We start from the raw sequence: 24,000 nt of genomic DNA on the forward strand, positions 1-24,000 counted from the left end.
ATGCCTGGTCCAGACTGAGAGTGGCCTCCTTAGCGCTGGCGAAGCCTGCTGGAATGAACACTAGCCAAGAAAGCTGTTGCCGGTTATTTAAAGAGAGCACTTCCTGGAATCGTCATAGGGAGGGGACAGAATTTGACGCGTTTTGCAGCCTAGCTACTTGGGGCTGTTTCCTCAGAAGTCAGAACAAGGTGATCCAATAAGTTTCTGTGCCACCTTTTCCTGACTTGATCCTTTCACCTGTGATAAACATGACTGATACAGCATCTCTCTTATCCTGAGGGTTTCTCAGTCAATGATACCATCCCAGCTAATGTTGCAAGGGTATGTTATCAGTCCTTGATGACACTTTGACAATTGTGCAGTCATTTGGCATGGGAGCGCTTTTGGGTTGGATAGATGTGGACTCCGCTTTTCAACTGTTGCCTAATCACTGCTTGCCCACGGATTGCTCGGTTTCCTGCGGCTTTTTCGAATGCTTCACTTTGTTCCTAAACGGGTACATCTCGATGGGCACAGGTGAGTCGGGTGTTACTCATTACTTGGATGACTTCCTCTGCGTAGGTCCCTCCGATTCACCTCGTTACGAACAGTTGCTTTTTTCCCTGCGTGCCATTTTCTTTGAATTTGGGGTTCCTATAGCGGCAGCCTCACAGACTTTAATGGTCTGAGTTTTTGGTCCTCCCCTCCTTTATCTAACCTAAAATTTCAGATTTTCACTGATGAATTTTGTTGCTTACTTGAAGGGTTGTTGATCACCTACCGCATGGCTGGAGGACTGAGTGTCCGGTGTTCTGTCCAAGAACCTTCTTTTGTCGAGACTCTTCCTCATTGTGGTGTCCCTGAAACTTTGGGGTGAGCGCCTGCGTGATAGGCACATCTTCTGGTGTGATAATCTCATGGTAATGCAGGCTGTTGTTGTTGTTGCCGGTGACTCCAGCTTTTGGCGAAGGTAGTGATTCGGTGCATGGAGTTCAACATCTGCTATGTAGCGTGTCATGTCCCTGGAGTTCATAATACGCTTTATCACGCTTTCAGTGGTCTCAGTTCAGGGCCCTTGCACCTGCTGCTTCCTTGGTTGGTGACATATGCCTCTCTCACTGTTTGCAGGTCATCTTGCTTGATTGAAGGGTTTAGTTGTTCGCTCCATTGCACCTGGGAACTTTAGATCTTACCGGGCAGTGTGAAGTCAGTGAGAATAATTTTTGGCTCGCAAGTTTGCGAAAGGTAAGGCCCTGCCTTACGTTTTGCTTTCATTTGTTTGGTGCCTTTATTCTGCCGGTAAATCTTGTGACGCTGCGGCTAGCGAGTATCTGTTTTTGCTTGTGAGGACAGCATGACTTCACAAGGAGAGTGGGCATGGTCGGTGCTTGTCCCTGAGGATCGCATGTGCTCTATAACTCCTGCTCTGTCGTGCATTTGGTGCTGACCCACCTGTTTGTTTGTTCCTCCTAGTAAAAGTCCTATTTGTTTCAGCTCGCCTTTGCGATGGCTTCTCACTGGGCTTTTCGTATCGGTGAGCTGGTTGCCTCCTCCAAGAGTTCTCCCCTTCCTTTTCTGTGGTCGCATGTATTGATAGCCGACTTAGTTATGTGCCGGATACAAAGATTGATCAGCTGGGGAGTGTCCATTGGTTCCTCTGCATCCGTGTGCAGATTCCCGTTTGTGCCCGGTGCGATTGTCTCGAGCATATGTGTTGGCATAGTGTTGGCCAGGCCACCAGTTGAGGGTGCCTGGTTGATGCATCTTGATGGTACCCTGGTTAGTCTACAAGATTTGTTGGGTCTTTCATAGGTTTCTATGGGGGTTGGTTTTGTGTTGGAAATGAAGGAACTACAGCAGATATCAGAGAAACTACCTTTATACACCTTGGGGAAGCTTCATTTTTCTGGGTGTTTATAAGTCTTATCCTAGAGGAAAACCTGCCTCTGTAAGCAGAGTGTGTGTGCGTTTGTGTGTGTGAGTGTGTGTGTGTGTGTATGAAGTGTGGCTATGCACAATAATAATAAACGTGTGTGTAGTGTAAACACCCTGACCCGGGAATAACCCAGGTTGGAGCCAGAATGTGAGAGGGGTCTGTTCCAGGTTGATACTGTGTTCCAAATCTCGGGTCAGACCTGGGATTTTAGTGTAAAAGGGGTATCACTGATGCCAGTCAGTATCGTTGGAGAGTTGAAAATCACTCAGCTGCCACTGGAAATTTTTCTTGATAATTTGGGGCAAAACTAGATTATTGTAGCAATAGAAAATCTACATGAACACTGTGGAATATTATATATCCCTGTTAGTCTGGTTAAGTGAGAGATTTCAGGCATCTGCAAATTCCCCACTGCACTTGTCTATGGTTCATAATAGAAGCATTGGGATCACAGGGCCTGATTCAGACCCGCTCGCGAGCGCAGGACGCTCGCAAGCGGGTCGATGGTGCCCTACTGCGCATGCGCACGATGGAGGGAGCTCCGTCGTGCGCATGCGCGAGACCTGGCTAGCAACGGGGTAGCCGTCGCTCCGGGTCTCGCACCAAAGGGGGCATGCTGTCGATGTTGATTGACAGCACGCCCCCTTTGGTGGGCGTGCTGGGGGCGTGGCTTCCAGGCGGAGGCGTTCCCATGGGAACGCCTACCGTCTGAAGCCGGCCCCACTGACATCAGTAGTGATGTCAGTGGGAGTGATTTTGGCTCTGATAGAGCCAAAATCACTCCAGGGCTTGCGGCAGCGAGACCCTACCGCATGGTCTCCGTCGCAAGCCCGATGGTCGCGATGGTCTTGACCATCGTGATCATCATCATGGACGCTCGCTATAGCTGTGGGTGGTCACCCACAGCTATGCGAGCATCCAAGAGGCCGCTCCATTTTCATGTAGGAGGGCCCTGATTCAGAGCGAGCGATCTGGTCAGAGCGTCCGGCTCTGAATCAGGCCCACTGTGACTCACAGCAGCAGTCATATAATATGAAACTGAGTAACAACCTGCAAGTTTAGGATAATTTGGTGCAAATAGTTATATTAATCACTGTACACCCTCTGTGGTTAGTTCCGGATTTAATATCTATGCAGAGTATAACCAGATAAAGACAAAGCAAATCCATCATCTTTATCAACTTACATTTATTTTGGTAAAACACCAAAAAATCTTCAGTGTAAAATTCTCTCATTTCCCCAAGCATTGAGGGAGAATGATCGAGGAGTGGGATCCATACTATTTTACAACACACTCTACAGCCTGTTATCCAGATCATGAGTGGTGAATAAGATTCCAGTGGAATCAGACATTTTGATCAATATATTATAATTCACTTTTGGATTTTTAAGTTCTGCGAGTGCCATTCCTCACTTCCGTAATTTGTATTCAATATACACCTATACTTATTATTGTTTACATGCAATTGGAGGCCACCCCCACCACCAAATGTTATTATTTTTATTATTAGTACAAAATATCTATTTTGGCTATTGCAAGTATAATAAATAATAATAATAATAGTAATAATAAAAATTAATATTAATAAAACAAGCCATGAGCCATGACATTTTCTTGTATTTTTAATTAAGTACATATATTTACTAAATAGGTTTACAGGGGCTTCCTTGTTGCTTTAAAAATTTGCTTTCAAAACATTTTGGCTCGACAGTAATAAAACAAACGTCTGAGTGCAAGTGGCACCCCTAGGCACATGCCTAACCTGCTTAATAAGAAATGTATCACTGCTGATTCTGATTTGGACGTATCTTTGTGCAGAGATTTAGCACACCGTGCACAGAAGCGAATTTACGCATTTTTGTATAACTCAGTCCTATTCTGAATCGGACAGATCTTTACTGGATCTCACTTTACGTAAAATGGGCTTTTGGGGCGAGAGCTGTGTAGCGGCAATGTGATCACACAAAATTGTTCTGTCTTGTGGGAATGCCATGGGAGTGCTGGGGGCGTGTAGCTAGAGGTCGATGCTATTCGGGGTTGTGCATATGGAGAAGAGAAGCCTGGTACAGACATATCTCTTGCACCGAGCATGGGGCTGGTGCATCTGCCAATACCAATGATGACAGCTGTGACTATAGACAGAAAAAAAGTGAGCAATGCAATTTCCCACTTGACGCCACACAGATCCTCACATTAGCCCTATGGAAACTACCATTAGCATAAGGCAGTAAATGAGGCTTATGCAGCATCACGCAAACATAGCCACTTTGCTACACTCTATGCAATTGCATATACCAGAAATATAATGTGGCATAGACTGTACCAAACAAAGAGTGTGTTCCGACCTGAGGAACCTTTGTCATCGCTCCCAACAGGATACATTAATGTACACCAAGCCTATATACATTGATTTGCATAGTAAAGCATTTTTCTTAGTTAGGCACCTGATGGAATGTCCAGACTGATAATGGGTATTTTTATCTGCTTTAGAGTCCCCAAAATATTTGTCCATGGTTCTATCACTTCTTCGGTTTCTGCCTCAACACCCAACACTGCATCCACCACTAAATTGTATGCATCATTAAGTAACTGCACCTGTAGGACAGAAGAAGAATGTAAACAGTCACACTTTTTAAGACTGACGGGCAAGGCAGAAGATTCAGGAAGGGAGTATTTTAAAACGAAGAGGATACAAGAACAAAGGACGCACTTTAAAATTGAGGAGGGGAAGACTGAAAAGTAATAAGGAGAAACATGGAATATTATCTCAGCAGTTGTGGTGGGGACTCATACCAGCAGAGTTTTAAAAATAAAGTGTGGGCCCGTGTGCAGAGAGCCTCACCCATGCCGCCGACACCCCTCCACCGGGCAGCGAGCCCCCACACCAACTTCTGGCATCACATTTTTCCGATGATGTCTTTGGAAAGATGGCACCACCAGCAACAGGTATGGGGGGAGGCACAGAGTTAGTCTGTTCTGGGTGTAGGTTTGACCTATGGGTCGTGTTTATTGCATACCCTACACCCATTTTATATGCTACTGAGTCATACAGTAAAATAATGCAATAATGTATGGGCCAAACGTATTACCATTGCTAAGGTACCAGAAAAAATTACAGATCTGAAAAATTAACACATGCTAAAAGGACAGACTGGGAGAGTCTGTGGGTTTTTTCTGCCATCATATTTTTTAATTCTATGTATTGAATTCCACAGGGACATTTTTTACAGATAAGGACCAGTGCTGCAAATAGTACATTAATAAGTGTACATCCAGTGTATATGAACATACTTGACCAATACTAAGAAGTCATCTAGCAGATTGCCTCATGAGGCTGTAAATAGGAAACAGCTGTTTTTATTCTGACTTCATGTTTACAATAACAGGTTATTATCTTCACATAATAATAACCTGTTATTGTAAACATGAAGGGTACCAGTGTAGCAGGCTTATTATTGTGCTCGTCTCCCAGCCCATATGTGATCAGCCCTTCCATGCCACTGTTGAACAACTTATCCCCGACTTTACCATTAAACTTGTAAAACTGCTGAAAAGATTGGTTAACCTCAGAAAGGTACCATTATTTATTCATCCCATTGCTTACTTCTGTTGGCAGATAAGACAGAAAAGGAATATCCATCTTCTCACATTGAATTGTGAAATCCTTGTAAAGATTGTCTAATGATCTTTTAGGGTAGAATATTGTAGGTTCATAATCCTAGAATAAAATAAAGTTATACTATTAATCTCAAATAGTTATTACATATTAAATAAACAAAGAAAAAAACAATTGAAATTGATTATTTTATGTTTAATATAAAATGTTGTTGGATATGCAGGGTACAGGGAAGTAGGTACAGGAAGCAAGGGATACAAATGGGGAAAGAGGAAAAACACCAGTGAAAACAATACATCATAAAATAAACATGTTATACATTTTGCAGAAAAGCAAAAAAAAAAGACAATGCAGACAAAGGACATCCCCTAACAAGTAAGGTCTAAACTGGGGAGGTGGATGGAGGTTCAGGGATTTCAAGAAGGCTACAGTGGGGAGGTGTTGAAGCAGCAAACGCTACATCAGAGTGACAGGGACATTTGACTATAGGAGAAGAGGTAGAATACGGGACGTTAGAAATTGTTGCATTCATTTTTAGTCACTGCCCATCACTTATACTGTCTATCTCGATTGCAATAGCACCTTTGTGCATACACTCTGTGTGACAGGTGTTTTAGGATTTTTAAGAAATTTATGAGCATGCACAGTTGCAAAGAAAATGCTCAACTACAGTACGTGACCATGGGCCTTAGGTGCGGCTCTGCATCAGGCCCAATATGTTTAATACTATTTCTGGCTTGTTTGCACCAAAGTTTGCAAGCCAGGAGTCTGCCTGCCCTATTACCTGCCAATTAAAATATTTGGTGTAGCTTATATGAAGTTGGCTATAGACAGACACCAATTCTTTTCTAGTGGTGGCTGAGAAGCGTTTCTGATTTTGAGACTTAAGGTCTCTGAGCTGCGGTTCTAACTTAAACTATTAGCCCTTCCTCTGTTTTTTAAGACGATACCCAACCTGTATAGTGATTCCACAAAGGACAGCCTTAATGGTGCACCAATAGGTGAAGATAGATGTATCATCCAGCGAGTTAGTTTGTTGATAGGATTCTATAGTGTTGGTTCAGGCAGCCTCTGGCTCGGTCAGTGAGATAGAGTAGCACCAAGGCGCAGCCATAGATGTCAGCTTTTTTAGAATTAAACAACACCATTGACACTTTCCCACATTGAAGACAAATAATAAATGATAAATAAATTAAATATTTGGGACTGGATTCGAAGATGGTTAAAGTGATTACTATATTGGATAAAATTAACCCATTGATGCTTATTCAGGCCAATCCTCTATTATCTTTATCATTATTGATGCTAGTAACACTGGCCTTTTTGCAGACAATGCAAAGATATATATAACAGGTTAGATAAACTATCAAAATGATTGATAATCTAGGTAGATTAGAGGAATGGTCAAAAGTGTGACACTACTGTTTAATACCAAAAACTAAAAAATCATGCGCTCAGGGATTGATGTATCAAGCAGTGAAAAGAGTGGAGAAGTGGATCAGTGGAGAAGTTGCCCATAGCAACCAGTCACCTTGTACCTATAATTTTATAGAATGTACTTGATAAATGCTACCTCAAAGCTGATTGGGAGAAATAAAATAGAGATTGTGCAAAAAAGTGCTAATAAAATTACATTTACATATCTACATTCAAATCTTACCAAGATAAAGGATGTTAATATGCATAAGGAAGGAGCAGATAAAATGGGGATTTAATATTAGTTTTCAAATATATTAAGGTTTTTAACAATATACAGGAGGAAAGCATATGTCAGAGGTAGAAAAATGTCAGAGAAATAATTCTCTAATGCATTTGTCTACCAAAGTATAGTTTTATCAACTACCACTGATTGGTAGAGAAACACATAAAAAAAACCTTTTGCTACTAGTGGACACAGGGCCTGATTCAGAGCCGGATGCTCTTTCAGAGCGCTCGCTCTGAATCAGGGCGGCATTTTTTTTTTTTGTGAGCCGTCCTCCTGGCCGCTCGCTAAGCTGTGGATGACCACCCACAGCTTTTGCGAACGGCCAGGTGATGCTCGCGACCATCGTGACCATCGAGCTGTCGACGAGACCCTTGTGGTAGGGTCTCGTCAACCGCAAGCCCCAATAGAGCCAGAAGCTCACTACTGAGGGAACACCTCCGTTTAGCCAGCCAACCCCCCTGCCCGCCTCCAAAACAGGGCGAGCTGTCAATCAAAATCGACAGCCATCCCGTTTTGGTGCGAGACCCGTAGCGACGGAGTGCCCGTCGCTGGCCGGGTCTCGCGCATGTGCCCGCCAGAGCCGGCTCCGGCGTGCGCATGCGCAGTGAGGGACCATCGACCCGCTTGCGAGCACTGTGCGCTCGTGAGCGGGTCTGAATTGGGCCCACAATACTCTTTAATAACATACCCACAACTGTGTCTGGTTAGCGCAAGAATTTATGTAAATTCTGTACAAGTTACATACTATATAAAAGACCGGCTATCACTGTGCTACTTTCATCTTACTTGAGGTTTTGCCTGTGATATAAGAGCTAGAACTGCATTCAGCTTGCTCATATTATTTCCCAGCGTTTGGTTTGTGGGAAGAATTTGTGATATACAAAACTGACTTTACAATGATGCTTTATTCAGTAACAATCCAGTCGATGTTTATTAAACTACATTGTATCTACAAGCAGTAATTTTATTTCATATGGGGATATTAAGCAAATGAAATCACATTACTTTGGATTAAACTGTTTCAACTATGTATTAATTTAAAACACATCAGTAGAAGATAGATTTCTCATGCAATATATTCATTAGTTGGCTGGGAATTTGGTCCAACGTAAACTACTGGGGCTGAATAAGATAGTTTGGGAGAACAGGCTGCACTGTAATATCTGCTAAAATGATAGTTAGGATCATTTTAATTTTTTCATGAGGGCAATGGGGAATTTAATAAGAAAGAGAGCAAGGTGTGTTTACTGTGCAAGTCAGCAACATTCCAGACACATTGGACTTGGCACCAGGACCTGAATTCATTCTGACCTATTCATTTTTTGGATGAGTGTCCATTTTATTATATATATATATATATATATATATATATATATATATATATATACACACACACACAGTCAGGTGCATAAATATTGGGACATTGACAGAGTTTTTAAATTTTGGCCTCTATTCACCACCACAATGGCTTTGAAATGAAACAAACAAGATGTGCTTTAACTGCAGACTTTCAAATTTAATTTGAGGGTAATTACATCCAAATCAGGTGAGCGGTGTAGGAGTTACAACGGTTTCTATATGTGCTTCCCACTTTTTAAGGGACCAAAAGTAATGGGACTATCAACTCAAAAACTATTTCATAGACAGGTGTGGGCTATTCCCTCATTATTTCATTATCAGACTGCAGACAGTCTGTGTTAGTCCATGTCATGCTCTTAGACTCATTGGGTAGGTATTCCTCAACACAGCAAAAACAAGCAAACACTAGACATTATTGTTAATCTATATTATTAACAGCCTAAGGTCAGTCTTGCAGTTGCACACTGGAGATGATGGGAGGCTTCCTCTCAAAGCTCTTAGTTGCTGCTAGACTGGCATACATTGCGTGCCCTTGTCTGGCTCACAGTCACACAATGAACACACACCACTCACACAAGTCTCCTCTCACTGAAAGTCCCCCATAGCCAGAACATCCACCCCCCTACCTGTGGAGCTGCAATGGCCTATCCCAGTTACAAATGTTGACAAGAATGAATGGCACAGGTATTGAGATACACACATATGGAGACACATGCCCGCATGGCAGCACATGTGCATGACACCTGTATACATATGTATGGCTCCTTGTTTGCACTGTTCAAGAAATACTGTTGGTGATGAGAGACATATTGAAGGGAAACATAAGGCTGGAGAGACACATAGGGAAGGCATGAGGCTGGATAGACACAGAGGGATAGGCGGCTGGAGAGACACAGGGGACATGACACTGGATAGATATGGGGAAGCATGAGGCAGGAGAGATATGGGGGCATGAGGCAGGAATAGACATGGGGCATAAGGCAAAACAGACATGGGGGCATGAGGCAAAGACAGACATGGGGCATCCGATTGGAGAGACACAGGGGGTCATGAGGCTGGACAGACATGGGGGGCCATGAAACTGGAGAGATCTAGGGACCATGAGGATGGAAAGAAATACAAGTGGTTATGAGGTTTGAGAGACACAGGGAACATGAGGCTGGAGAGAAACAGAGATAATGAGGCTGGGAGACACAGGGAGTGCATGAGTTTGGTGAGAAACATGAGGCTGGGAGACACAGGGAGGGCATGAGGCTGGAGAGACACAGGGAAGGCATTATGCTGGAGAGATAAAAGGCGGTATGAGGCTGGAGAGACACAGGGAGGCATAAGGATGGAGAGACATAGGGATCATGAGACTAGGAGCAACAGGAAACATGAGGATGGGAGTCACAGAGGATATACGGCTGGAGAGATACAAGGGAGTAATGAGACTAGAAAGACAGACACAGGGGGAATGAGTTAGGTGGTTTTGTGTGAATCAAGTCTGAATCCAGATGTTTTATTCAGTGCATTTGCAGAAAGTTCCAGGTGAGGGTGTATGAATTTAGTGTAGAACCTGGTGGTTTTGTGTGAATTAAGTGTTGATCCAGGTGTCTGTGTGAATTTAGAGTGGATCAGGCATATTTAATATGGATCTGACTTTTTGTGTATATTTAGTAGAGATCCAGATTTTTGTGTATATTTAGTCTGGACCCTGCTTTTATCCTTTTTGCTAAATGAAGCCCTAAATGTCATTACAACACTGCGGGATTCCAACACATGCACAAGTACTGCAGAGGCGCAACAGACGAGTCATGCATCACTAAGAGGGATGGGCATTTCAACCTGATAAGTCAATAGTGCACTTACAGTATAAAGATCTTCCTGTTAATTGGGTACTTGTGTTGCCCAAGTACTAGGGTTAGATGGGGCATAGATAAATAGCTTGAAATGGGGTCATTTGAATACTAACTACTGCAGTTAAAATTTGTTTTTATTAAAAGAAACAATTTTGATACGTGCTTATACTTTAAATATAGATACATTTACCTATTTTTTAATTAGTGGTTTTAATTTAAAAAAATGTTACTTTAAATGATACATATAAAAAAGCATTTAAAAAAGAAATATGTTAGGCTTCCTTTCTTTCTCAGTTATACCGACCTTGTATCCAAGGAAACAAGCTGAAATAAGATGATGCTGTCTTGTCTCAGACCTTATTCAGTCATTAAGGTTACACATGTGTCAGGAGACTCATTACAAGTTAGCAATAGCACCAGTAGGGGGCAGCATTAAAGGGTTTATGAAAGTAAAGTTTTGCATTTCACTGGGTCTAAAATAATTGATTCAATCAACATACAAGCGACAGGTTTAAAAATTTGCTTCTGGATGTTCTAGAAATGTATAATTTGTGATCAGTAACAGAATTGAAACTAGAAAATGTTTTGCCCACAAAGTATGGTCACTTATCATACATTATAGAGCAAATAAAACCAATTTTGTGTATTCACATATATAATGGCCTGTGTATTACTAAGCACATTAATGAACCGGAAAGTAACTAAGGGATATTGTTAACTAAGTTGTGTTCATTGGAAATAGCTCTTATTTTTCATGGAACTCTGGGGTAATCAGTAGTCAGAGCGTGTGTGATAGACTTGCTTCCTTGGCAGTAGGAGCGCCCTGTACAGACAGCAGACTATCAGGTACAACCCCAGGGTCATGAATGATGTAACAGCAAGCACTGTCATGGGATTTTGTTTTTTTCTCATCATTTTAGAGGGGGGGGGGTGGGAGGCAGTGGTTTTTTAATTGCTCCTACTCTTAAAGGAAAGTCAAAATAAATAAAAAAAAAATAAGCAAGCTGCTATCCTTCTACAGTATATAGCTATTCAAGGTACCTAATATGGGAGATTAGTTCCATCTATGTATAAGGATCATCTGCTGTATGTACAGGAGAGAGATCTAAGCTAGAACACAGGGCCTGATTCAGACCCACTCGCGAGCGGCTGTCCGCTCGCAAGTGGGTCGATGTTATGCACTGAGCATGCGCACGACGGAGGGAGCTCCGTCGTGCGCATGCGCCAGACGCGACGAGCGAAGGAAAGTCCTTCGCTCGTTGTGTCCGATCAAAGGGGGCGTGCTGTCAATGTTGATTGACAGCACGCCCCCTTTGGTGGGCGTGCCGGGGGCGTGCCTCCCTGACGGGGGCGTTCCCACGGGAACGCCTCCCGTCAGAAGCCGGCCCACTGACATCACTAGTGATGTCAGTGGGAGTGATTTTGGCTCTGATAGAGCCAAAATCACTCCGGAGCTTGCGGTTGAAAACCTCAACCGCAGGCTCCGGCTCGCAATTTCGATGGTCGCGATGGTCTCGACCATCGCGGCCATCACAAAGCACGCTCGTATAGCCTGTGGGTGGTGACCCACAGCTATACGAGCGTCCAGGAGGACGCTCCATGAAAATGGAGCCCGGCCCTCATTCAGAGCGTGCGCTCTGCTCAGAGCGTACGGCTCTGAATGAGGGCCACAGCTAGCGATTTTTTGAATACAGGAGACTGAATAACCTGTTTTCAACAATTCTAGAACATTCTAGATGTAAACCAGCTCTCAGTAATTGGTGTTTTGTGATGTGATTGAGCACTGTTATTTCTAGTAAGATCTATGTGGCTTGTGTCCATCTAAACCAGCCAGACATAAACAATGTGTGGAAAAGCCGGGGCACATGTATGGCCCATTGTTACAGTTTTTTATATGGTCTCTTGTCGTGTAGATTGTAACATTTCTTTATGTGGATGTTTTATATACATTGCATTCAATGTTTCAATTAAAATGTGTTCCTTTATCTGTCAATTGCAGAATTGAATCATTTTTAGGTAACATTGTTTTTGATGTGACGTGTCTGGTATCTCTTCTAAAGATAACAGCATTATTTTTCCTTATCTTTTCAGCTGCAATTCAGAACCACAGTTGATTTAATTCAACCTTTCACACTCAATGTGTTACCAAATGTCTATACTAACTAGAAATGCTCAAATGCCTTAAGTTCATAGTACAGCCCAAAACCAGTATTCTGTACAAACTTAATTCCCCCAGTGTACAGTATCATCATGTCCCCATTATACAGTAGTAAACAGTGCAACTAATATTTCTACAGGATATACTACAGTGCAAATGTGTTCTCAGTGCACAGTACAAGCCATGCACTTGATACAAATCACATACCTTTAGTATATGGTACAGTAATATTATGGGGGAAAAAAGCAAATACACTGCATTAGTGCTCCCTGCCATGTGCAGCCAACAGAGAAACACACACTGGTGTGAACCTACCAGAAACTGGAAACAGAGAAAAATGTTAAACCTGACACTGGGCCTGATTCAGACCCGCTCGCTAGCAGGTCGATGTTTGGCCACCACGCATGCACGCGCTGGAGCCCACTCCGATGTGCGCATGCGCAAGACCCGGCTAGCGACGGGCGCTCCGTCGCTACGGGTCTCGCACCAAAGCGGGGCAGCTGTCGATTTTGATGGACAGCTTGCCCTGTTTTGGAGGCGGGCAGGGGGGGTGGCAGGCCAAACGGGGGCTGGCCAAACAAAGGAACGCCTGCCATTTGGGGGCGGCCCCACTGACATCACGAGTGATGACAGTGGATGAGCTTCAGGCTCTAATAGAGCCGAAAGCTCACTGGGGCTTGCGGGAACGAGACCCTACCACAAGGGTCTCGTCGGAAGCACATGGCCGCTCGCAATAGCTGTGGGTGCCTCTGAATCAGGCCCACTGTCACTATCATTTCACAGGTAGAGGACGTGTGACGGCTGTAGGTAATACTGATATTAGTGACTTTTCTAGAAATGGTTAGTTCATATTCCATCTTAGCAACACAGTAGAAAGACCAAAGTACCATGGCGATGTTCAATATGAATATTCACATATAAAAATCACAGCTGCGGTGGCATTAGTGTACAACTCTAATTTGTGCCCGTAGTGCGTTATCCCATGGAAACTCGGGATAAAGGAGGACAAGTGAGCTGATGAGTGCTAAGCCCAGTTAGTGCTCAATAAGGGTAAACAGAAGGTCTGTAACAGACGCTGTATAGCAGGTCTCATCATGATTATACTTGTTATTGTACTAATTTGTCAGCAGAATAACAATGCTCAGCTCACCAGTGTAATATTACCAATTACCAGGCCAGTCATTTGCTGGGATATTGAAAAGCTCCCCAAACACTAATGCTGGGCATACACTGCTAGGTAAAATTCCTGTTAGATCGACAGACATTTTATCTGGCAGACTGTCACCCAGCAGGTATCGCGGGCATACACTGTGAGCAGGGCCAGCCAAAGCCTACATTTTTTGGTAAGCGAATATAGATTTTAGCGCCCCTTATATGTATGATAATTGTGTGATTTCAATTTAGATGAAATATTGGATATACAGTAAATGTAGCTATATCTATAGGCTATATCTACAGATATAGCTTTATCTACAGCTATAGCTACTGTATATCTTTATGTTACATTTAATTATGTAGACATTATGGGGTTAATCATAAATTTATGTAGGTAGTAAAGATCTTCTATCAATGCTTATCGCAGTGATAGAAACTCTGCTATGGTTACAGCCAATAGGACTCTTGTCAAGGCAGCCGAGCGATGCTGACAGGTGCAGTAAGGGCGGCTGGGCTTGCCACTTTGCCAGACCAGTATGAAGACATATACACTTGCATGCATGTATGTGTGTAATATATATACACACATACACCCAGAGTACATATATGTATTATATACCTCACTACATTTGTGTTTGTTAAATCCTAAAGATGGGCATGGCCTCACTACAACTATATCTATAAGATATATATATATATATATATATGCTGATGGCATATATATATGCTGATGGTATGAATTTATAGACATAGCTATCTGATAGCCTAGGGTCAAATTCTTTTTGGTGAGGATATATATCTTATAGATATATCTAAAAAACCACACAATTAGCATGTGTAAGCCCTATAGATAGATATAGCTATTAACGTAGCCTAGGGTCAAATTCTTTTTGGTGAGGATATATATCTTATAGATATATCTATAAGTCCACACCATTAGCATGTTTAAGCCCTGCCCCAGACAAGCACCTCGTCACTTGATTTGAGTATGTATTTTACTGCGACATAGTGTCAGACTGACACTGACAGTGTTATACCAACTTACCAGCAGACCAGCCAGGCAGCCCTGGGCCAGGAGGAATGTGGATACCTTTCCCGAATCCCGATGACAGCAACTGGAGGCCTGGGAGGGCGGTTCTGCCTCTCCAGACCACAGGACAGTACTGGCAGCAGAGAGATGGCCGCTGGCGCCAATATAACTTTAGCAAACGCGGGCCGCGGCTCCCATCCCACTCTCCACCACCGTGCTCCCGCCCCAGCCCTGTTAGCGCGACCTGCCTGCGAACTTGCGACGTGACGTCATGACGTCACGTCGACCCTTATGAGCAATCTGACGGCCGCCCATTACAACCGTGGTGCAGCTGTGTCAGAGTGATACAGTCTTTCCAAAGTCTGCCTCTGCTTCTGGCTGAATTGTTTAGTTAAATATTATATCAGCATGGTCACGCTGCTGCGCCCTTCACTATGTCGCGCCCTACTCGGCCGTGTACCATGCGTAATTATAGAACCGGCCCTGACTGTGAGTTATCTCAAAGTGTATTGGCCCCGATATCTGCACTTTGCCCCCCCGGGAGGAGACATTTCCCTGCTCCGTCCTTGTAAAGTAAGAGGGGAAATGTCTTAGCCAGCCGCGGCTGGGCATACATTGCCAGAAGCGGCCGATATTTTAAAACACAATCCGGCATGCTAGACTGATCAATATTTTACCCTTGGTTGCCCGCACAAACACTACAATTATTGATATCGGGCGAATCTCCCCGATAATTGTATAGTGTATGCCTGGCATGGTCTATAACTAATTGGAGGGCTTCAGCCTGAAGACTATGGGCCTGATTCAGACCCACTCGCGAGCGGCTGTCCGCTCGCAAGTGGGTCGATGGTGTGCACTGCGCATGCGCACGACGGAGGGAGCTCCGTCGTGCGCATGCGCGAGACGCGATGAGCGAAGGACTTTCCTTTGCTCGTTGTGTCTGATCAAAGGGGGCGTGCTGTCGATGTTGATTGACAGCACGCCCCCTTTGGTGGGCGTGCCGGGGGCGTGCCTGCCAGACGGAGGCGTCAGAAGCCGGCCCCACTGACATCACTAGTGATGTCAGTGGGAGTGATTTTGGCTCTGATAGAGCCAAAATCACTCCTGGCCTTGCGGTTGAAAAACTCAACCGCAGGCTTCTGTTCGCACTGGCGATGGTCGCGATGGTCAAGACCATCGCGACCATCATCCTGCACGCTCGTATAGGCTGTGGGTGGTGACCCACAGCTATACGAGCGTCCAGGAGGACGCTCCATAGTTTTTGAGGTGGGCCCTGATTCAGAGCGAGCGCTCTGGTCAGGGCCTATGTTCCTTAAGGACTCTTTATAATCTTTTTCTCCCATGTCTTTGCTCTTCTTTTAGCAGAACTTCATTTTTTAATGTTTTCTGATATTATAACAGTTTGTTACAAACACTCATATTTGAAGCTTTTTTTGCGTCTTTTCTTGTCTCTTACAAGCACCTGTGTAAGCCAATAAACTGATTGAGCTACTGGCAGTTTGTGTATGACTGTTTTGAGAGACATAGATGGGGGGGAATGCTGATCTTTGTAGTGCCATGTTAGATCATTTTTGGGCACCCCCTGGTAAATTAGCTCTCAATTTAAAAACACATGAATAAAAGACACAATATAGGGACTCTCGGGTTATTTACTAAAGTGAGCGTTTTTAGAAGTGATGTTGCTCATAGCAACCAATAAGGTTCTAGCTATTATCTTCTAGAAGGTGCTAGTTAAATGTTAGAATCTGATTGGTTGCTATGGGCAACATCTCCACTTCTAAAAACTCTCACTTTAGTAAATATACCCCTCATTGTTTAGAGTTAGGACCACCCCTAGACGAGGTGCATTCATGTGGGGGTGCTTTATCATGTAAGTCTCCTGCATTTTATTTGCATGTACAGTAAGTACTCTATATGTAAGTAAAATGCAATTTACTGGCTTATTTCAATGTGCTAGGGGAAAGCTTTTTTGCAGAGCCGGCCCTAGGCATAGGCTTAGGCATTACAGGCATATGCCTAAGTCATTTGCAATGCCTTAGGGGCATCCCGCTGCTTGGCAGCAGGGCCAGCAGCCAGCAGTACTAATAATGAGTCACACTGACTCATTATTACAGTACTCTCTCTGCGCTGTCTGCGGCTGGCCGGGGGCCGTACATGACCAGGCTGTCACACTAGACTGCCTGAGACCCAACCTCTCCCCCCGAGTCCCCGCCCCCTCCTCTCCGTCTACTCCACAGGTTCTCAAACTCGGTCCTCAGGACCCCACACAGTGCATGTTTTCCAGGTCTCCTGACAAAATCATATGTGAAATAATTATCTCCACCTGTGAATCTTTTACAATGTATCAGTGAGTAATGACTACACCTGTTCACCTGTTGGGTGACCTGCAAAACGTGAACTGTGTGGGGTTCTGAGGACCGAGTTTGAGAACCACTCTACTCTAATCTACCTACACTCTCCTTTCCCTGCCTGAGACTCCGCCCCCTAACAACGGGTCCCCGCCCCTTTCCAGTCTAGCCCTCTCTGTCACTGTGTCACAGCCTCTCCTTTCATTATGTGCCATGGAGAGTGGAGACCAGCCCCAGCAGGGACCACACATCCTCTTCCAGGAGAGGTAAGTGCCAGTGTCATATAGGGGTGGTATCTGTATGCAATGGGGAGGGGGTGTATTAATGTAGTGTGTGGGGTGGGGTAATGTAGTAGTGTGTGAGTGGGGGTGTGTATTAATGTAGTGGGTGGGGGTGGGGTGGTGTAGTAGTGTGTGAGTGGGGGTGGTGTATTAATGTAGCATATGTGGGGTGGGTGCTGTATTCTATGTGTGTGTGTGAGGGGTTTGTTCATATTATCTGTGCTATAAGTTATATGAGGGACAGTGATGTTCTCTGTTATATGGTGCTCACTGCACGTCTCTCTGCATTATATGGTGCTCACTGTGTTATATAGCGCTCACTGCGACGCTATCTATATTATATGCCACTCACTGTGACACTCTCTGTATTATATGGCGCTCATTGCAACTCTGTGTTATTTAGTGTTCACTGCGACGCTCTCTATATTATATGCCACTCACTGTGACACTCTTTGTATTATATGGTGCTCATTGCAACTCTCTGTGTTATATAGCGCTCACTGCAACGCTCTATTTTATATGCTGCTCACTGTGACACTCTGCATTATATGGCGCTCATTGTTATATAGCACTCACTGCAACGCTCTCTATATTATATGCCGCTCACTGTGACACTCTCTGCATTATATGGTGCTCATTGCAACTCTCTGCGTTATACGGTGCTCACTGCGACGCTCTCTATATAATATGCTGCTCACTGTGACACTCTCTGCATTATATGGCGCTCATTGCAACTCTCTGCGTTATATGGCACTCACTGCGACGATCTCTATATTATATGCCACTCACTGTGACACTCTCTGCATTATATGGCGCTCATTGCAGCTCTCTGCGTTATATGGCGCTCACTGTGACGCTCTATATTATATGCTGCTCACTGTATTATATGGCGCTCATTGCAACTCTCTATTGTATATGGCGCTCACTGCGACGCTCTCTATATTATATGCCGCTCACTGTGATACACTCTGCATTATATGGCACTCATTGCAACTCTCTGTGTTATTTAGTGCTCACTGCGACGCTCTCTATATTATATGCCGCTCACTGTGACACTCAATGTATTATATGGCTCTCATTGTGTTATATGGAGCCCACTGCAATGCTCTGTATTATATGCCGCTCACTGTGACACTCACTGCATTATATGGCTCTCATTGTGTTATATGGCGCCCACTGCGATGCTCTATATTATATGCTGCTCACTGTGACACTCTCTGCGATACATGCTGCTCATTGCAACTCTCTGCGTTATATGGCACTCACCGTGAAGATCTCTATATTATATGCCACTCACTGTGACACTCTCTGCATTATATGGCACTCATTGCAGCTCTCTGCATTATATGGCGCTCACTGTGACGCTCTATATTATATGCCGCTCACTGTATTATATGGCGCTCATTGCAACTCTCTGTGTTATATGGTGCTCACTGCGACGCTCTCTATATAATATGCCGCTCACTGTGACACTCTCTGCATTATATGCTGCTCATTGCAACTCTCTGCGTTATTTAGTGCTCACTGCAATGCTCTCTATATTATATGCCACTCACTGTGACACTGAATGTATTATATGGCTCTCATTGTGTTATATGGAGCCCACTGTAATGCTCTATATTATATGCCGCTCACTGTGACACTCACTGCATTATATGGCTCTCATTGTGTTATATGGAGCCCACTGCAACGATCTATATTATATGCCGCTCACTGTGACACTCACTGCATTACCGTATATGGCTCTCATTGTGTTATATGGAGCCCACTGCGATGCTCTATATTATATGCTGCTCACTGTGACACTCTCTGCGATACATGCCGCTCATTGCAACTCCCTGCGTTATATGGCGCTCACTGCGACGCTCTCTATATATATGCCGCTCACTGTGACACACTCTGCATTATATGGCGCTCATTATAGCTCTCTGCGCTATATGGCGCTCACTGCAATGCTCTCTATATTATATGCCACTCACTGTGACACTCAATGTATTATATGGCTCTCATTGTGTTATATGGAGCCCACTGTAACGCTCTATATTATATGCCGCTCACTGTGACACTCACTGCATTATATGGCTCTCATTGTGTTATATGGAGCCCACTGCAACGCTCTATATTATATGCCGCTCACTGTGACACTCACTGCATTACCGTATATGGCTCTCATTGTGTTATATGGAGCTCACTGCGATGCTCTCTATATTATATGCCACTCACTGCAACACTCTCTGTATTATATGGCGCTCATTGCAACTCTCTGTGTTATTTAGTGCTCACTGCAACGCTCTCTATATTATATGCCACTCACTGTGACACTCAATGTATTATATGGCTCTCATTGTGCTATATGGATAAATCCCTCACAACCACCTGTGTAAACTTATAAATTGATTGAGGTACTTGTAGTTTGTATTCAATTCAGCGCGATGCGAATAGCACCAGGAATGAGCTATTCAATTGTCCCTATTGTGCCCTGCACTTAGTCCGGAGATGCCAGTTACCGCACCTTAAGCTGGGTGTTAAGCTGCGGTAACCAGCATTATCTGACTCAAGTGCCGGCCATGATGCTGTTAGCACTGTGCTAAGCTGGGAAACAGCATTGTAGCTGGCACTTAAGTCAGATTTCTGCTCACACCTCAGGAGGATGCGAGCAGAATCCTCTAGTCGGACTTAACAGCATGGGCAACTGAATAGCTCCGGGAACTCCTTCCCTGCGCTATTCACATTGCACTGAATTGAATTGCCCCCTACAGTATGTCTGCAAATCATGGAGAGTAAGTGCCGAGCAGAAAGTATGGATGTCAAAACTCTCAAAATAAATACCAGGCTGCATACACCTACTCTGAGCTGACAGATGACCATAAGAGCGCCTGTGCACCACAAAAATGAAAACCTTCTGCAGAGACAGAAGAAGAAGGAGGTTCAGTCAATGTACATGGTGGAGGTCAATAATGGTTGCCAATAGCTTATCATCTATCTTTCTGCAATTACTGGTTCGTAGTTCATGCCTCCATCTTCCACTGTATTCCAACGACTCCACACCACTGGTAGTTACACTCAGTGTGACTCAGGATCGGACTGGCCTACAGGAGTACAGGGGAAATCCCAGCTGGGCACCAGTGACTGAGAGCCCATCCCCTCCTCTAGGGGTCAGGTTCCAGATGGTGCACATGAATTAAACATTGTTCCTCTATTAGAAGGTCAGTTACCTGGTGGAGCAGAACCACTGATGAACATGGCTGCTTGGTTCCCTTCTATAGAAACTACATCGAGATTTGCCCTCCTGCCAATCAAAGTTTGTGGTCACGACACAACCCTGTCCCCTCCTCTTGTTGGCTGTAGGCTTAACAAAATGAAAACAGTTCCTGATACTTACTGGAAGGGCATTGTAGCTCTCCAATTCATGACTAACCTATAATTAAGTCCTCCCAGTGGCAAGAGCTTAGATAGTTGAAATGTTTTGGCATGTATTTTGCCTCTACCAGACCTAATGCAGTTTAGTTTTGAGTTTTAGACACTAGCTGGTCAGTAAGGGGGACCTCTATCACATGTACGGTGATAAAGTGGTATAGATAAGAATGGTCACCATCATTTGCTTAATAATTATACATATGTTACATTATACTACATTACCAGGACTATGGTATACTCACTACAGTGCATTACTGCCATCAATCTGGTACATTATTAGGCATCAGTATTTACTATATATATTTATAAAGAGACACAGACATGTACTCTCTAATAGTTAACAAAGCCTCTGAATTGGTGGCCATCTTCCCTCTGGTGGCTGACCGCCCCCTTAAGCCCTACCACTGCATTCTCCCAGTGGGCAGTGCCATCTTTGTGGTTTATGTTATTTCAGTGTGCGTTGTTTATTTGTATCATGATCATCTCAATATACAATGTTATATAATATGTTGGCTTTTTACAAATAAAGGATATTTATAGTAGTACATGGAAGCTATGAGATGCATTAATGAATGTGCTTCAAAGGCTCTCTTACAATTAGGAGAAAGTACAAGGTGTTGCTCATGTGTTAGCTAGCATTGATTTTGAAGTCCTTATTGCTGGAGGGAAAACGAGCAGATATGCTATTGTTCAAATATAAAACAGCAGAAAAGTGAATCCAAATATTTGCAAATCTGCTTATTATCTGTTTGGGAGCATAATGAGTGGATATCTTCATTAATAATTAGTCAACGTACCAGTGATCAAAACTATGATCTGAATTAGGGGTGAGCGGGTTCGGATTTCTGAAATCCGAACCCCCCCGAGCCCCCCCGATCCGAGTCCGATCCGAGTCAGGCTCGACTTTTCCCGCCTGACTCGGATCTGAAATCGAGGCAAAACGTCATCATCCCGCCTTCCGAGTCTCGCGGGTTTTGGATCCTATATAAGGTACCCGCGTCGGCGCCATTTTCTCACTCGGCTGTGGACAGTGAAGAGGGAGGGTGGGAGTTAGGGCTGTGTAGTGTAGTGTAGTGTAGTGCTGCTGTTGTCCACTACTTCAAAGTCCATAGGGGCTGGCTGTGTTGTGCTGTGCTGCTGTTGTTAATAGGGGCTGTGTCCACTACTTCAAAGTCCATAGGGGCTGGCTGGACTGTGTTGTGCAGTCAGTTCTCCATAGGGGCTGTGTCCACTCCAAAGTCCTGTGCAGTGTCCCAGTCCTAAAGGAGTGCTGTAGTGTTGTCCAGGGGGTGCTCTGTCCATCAGGGGTGCTCCCCCCAAGTGCTAAAAAAATAATATATTTTCTGTGTTTGTGAATTGTGTGCGCAGTAGCCGCACGTGCATCAACAAAGTAGTGCCAAGCGTGCGCCTGTGTCATAAGTAAAGGGCCGGCTGGCTTGACCGTTAAAGGGTGCTGTAACCCCCGAAAGTACACTCCAGTCCAAACCAAAAAAAAAATTATTTTCTGTGTTTGTGAATTGTGTGCGCAGTAGCCGCACGTGCATCAACAAAGTAGTGCCAAGCGTGCGCCTGTGTCATAAGTAAAGGGCCGGCTGGCTTGACCGTTAAGGGTGCTGTAACCCCCGAAAGTACACTCCAGTCCAAACCAAAAAAAAAATTATTTTCTGTGTTTGTGAATTGTGTGCGCAGTAGCCGCACATGCATCAACAAAGTAGTGCCAAGCGTGCACCTGTGTCATAAGTAAAGGGCCGGCTGGCTTGACCGTTAAGGGTGCTGTAACCCCCGAAAGTACACTCCAGTCCAAACCAAAAAAAAAATTATTTTCTGTGATTGTGAATTGTGTGCGCAGTAGCCGCACGTGCATCAACAAAGTAGTGCCAAGCGTGCGCCTGTGTCATAAGTAAAGGGCCGGCTGGCTTGACCGTTAAAGGGTGCTGTAACCCCCAAAGTACACTCCAGTCCAAACCAAAAAAAAAATTATTTTCTGTGTTTGTGAATTGTGTGCGCAGTAGCCGCACGTGCATCAACAAAGTAGTGCCAAGCGTGCGCCTGTGTCATAAGTAAAGGGCCGGCTGGCTTGACCGTTAAAGGGTGCTGTAACCCCCGAAAGTACACTCCAGTCCAAACCAAAAAAAAAATATTTTCTGTGTTTGTGAATTGTGTGCGCAGTAGCCGCACGTGCATCAACAAAGTAGTGCCAAGCGTGCGCCTGTGTCATAAGTAAAGGGCCGGCTGGCTTGACCGTTAAAGGGTGCTGTAACCCCCAAAGTACACTCCAGTCCAAACCAAAAAAAAATTTATTTTCTGTGTTTGTGAATTGTGTGCGCAGTAGCCGCACGTGCATCAACAAAGTAGTGCCAAGCGTGCGCCTGTGTCATAAGTAAAGGGCCGGCTGGCTTGACCGTTAAAGGGTGCTGTAACCCCCAAAGTACACTCCAGTCCAAACCAAAAAAAAAATTATTTTCTGTGTTTGTGAATTGTGTGCGCAGTAGCCGCACGTGCATCAACAAAGTAGTGCCAAGCGTGCGCCTGTATCATAAGTAAAGGGCCGGCTGGCTTGACCGTTAAAGGGTGCTGTAACCCCCGAAAGTACACTCCAGTCCAAACCAAAAAAAAATTATTTTCTGTGTTTGTGAATTGTGTGCGCAGTAGCCGCACGTGCATCAACAAAGTAGTGCCAAGCGTGCGCCTGTGTCATAAGTAAAGGGCCGGCTGGCTTGACCGTTAAAGGGTGCTGTAACCCCCAAAGTACACTCCAGTCCAAACCAAAAAAAAAATTATTTTCTGTGTTTGTGAATTGTGTGTGCGCAGTAGCCGCACGTGCATCAACAAAGTAGTGCCAAGCGTGCGCCTGTGTCATAAGTAAAGGGCCGGCTGGCTTGACCGTTAAAGGGTGCTGTAACCCCCGAAAGTACACTCCAGTCCAAACCAAAAAAAAATTATTTTCTGTGTTTGTGAATTGTGTGCGCAGTAGCCGCACGTGCATCAACAAAGTAGTGCCAAGCGTGCGCCTGTGTCATAAGTAAAGGGCCGGCTGGCTTGACCGTTAAAGGGTGCTGTAACCCCCAAAGTACACTCCAGTCCAAACCAAAAAAAAAATTATTTTCTGTGTTTGTGAATTGTGTGCGCAGTAGCCGCACGTGCATCAACAAAGTAGTGCCAAGCGTGCGCCTG

General features: G+C 44.3%; 1 protein-coding gene across 2 annotated transcripts in view; it reads right to left on the reverse strand.

The window, feature by feature from the left end:
* Positions 1–24,000, reverse strand: part of YJEFN3 (YjeF N-terminal domain containing 3) — a 174,871-nt gene that overhangs the window by 16,334 nt on the left and 134,537 nt on the right. For both annotated transcript variants that reach the window (XM_088478521.1, XM_088478520.1), the window contains exons 4-5: positions 5,521–5,634; positions 4,361–4,511 (exon numbers count right to left, since the gene is read on the reverse strand). In XM_088478521.1, the coding sequence (XP_088334647.1) occupies positions 4,361–4,511; positions 5,521–5,634 (265 nt within the window). The remainder of the gene's footprint in view (positions 1–4,360; positions 4,512–5,520; positions 5,635–24,000) is intronic.

Source organism: Taudactylus pleione, unplaced genomic scaffold (genome assembly GCF_031769625.1).
Source record: "Taudactylus pleione unplaced genomic scaffold, aTauple2 ptg000214l, whole genome shotgun sequence".
In the NCBI taxonomy this organism is placed as follows: Eukaryota; Metazoa; Chordata; class Amphibia; order Anura; family Myobatrachidae; genus Taudactylus; species Taudactylus pleione.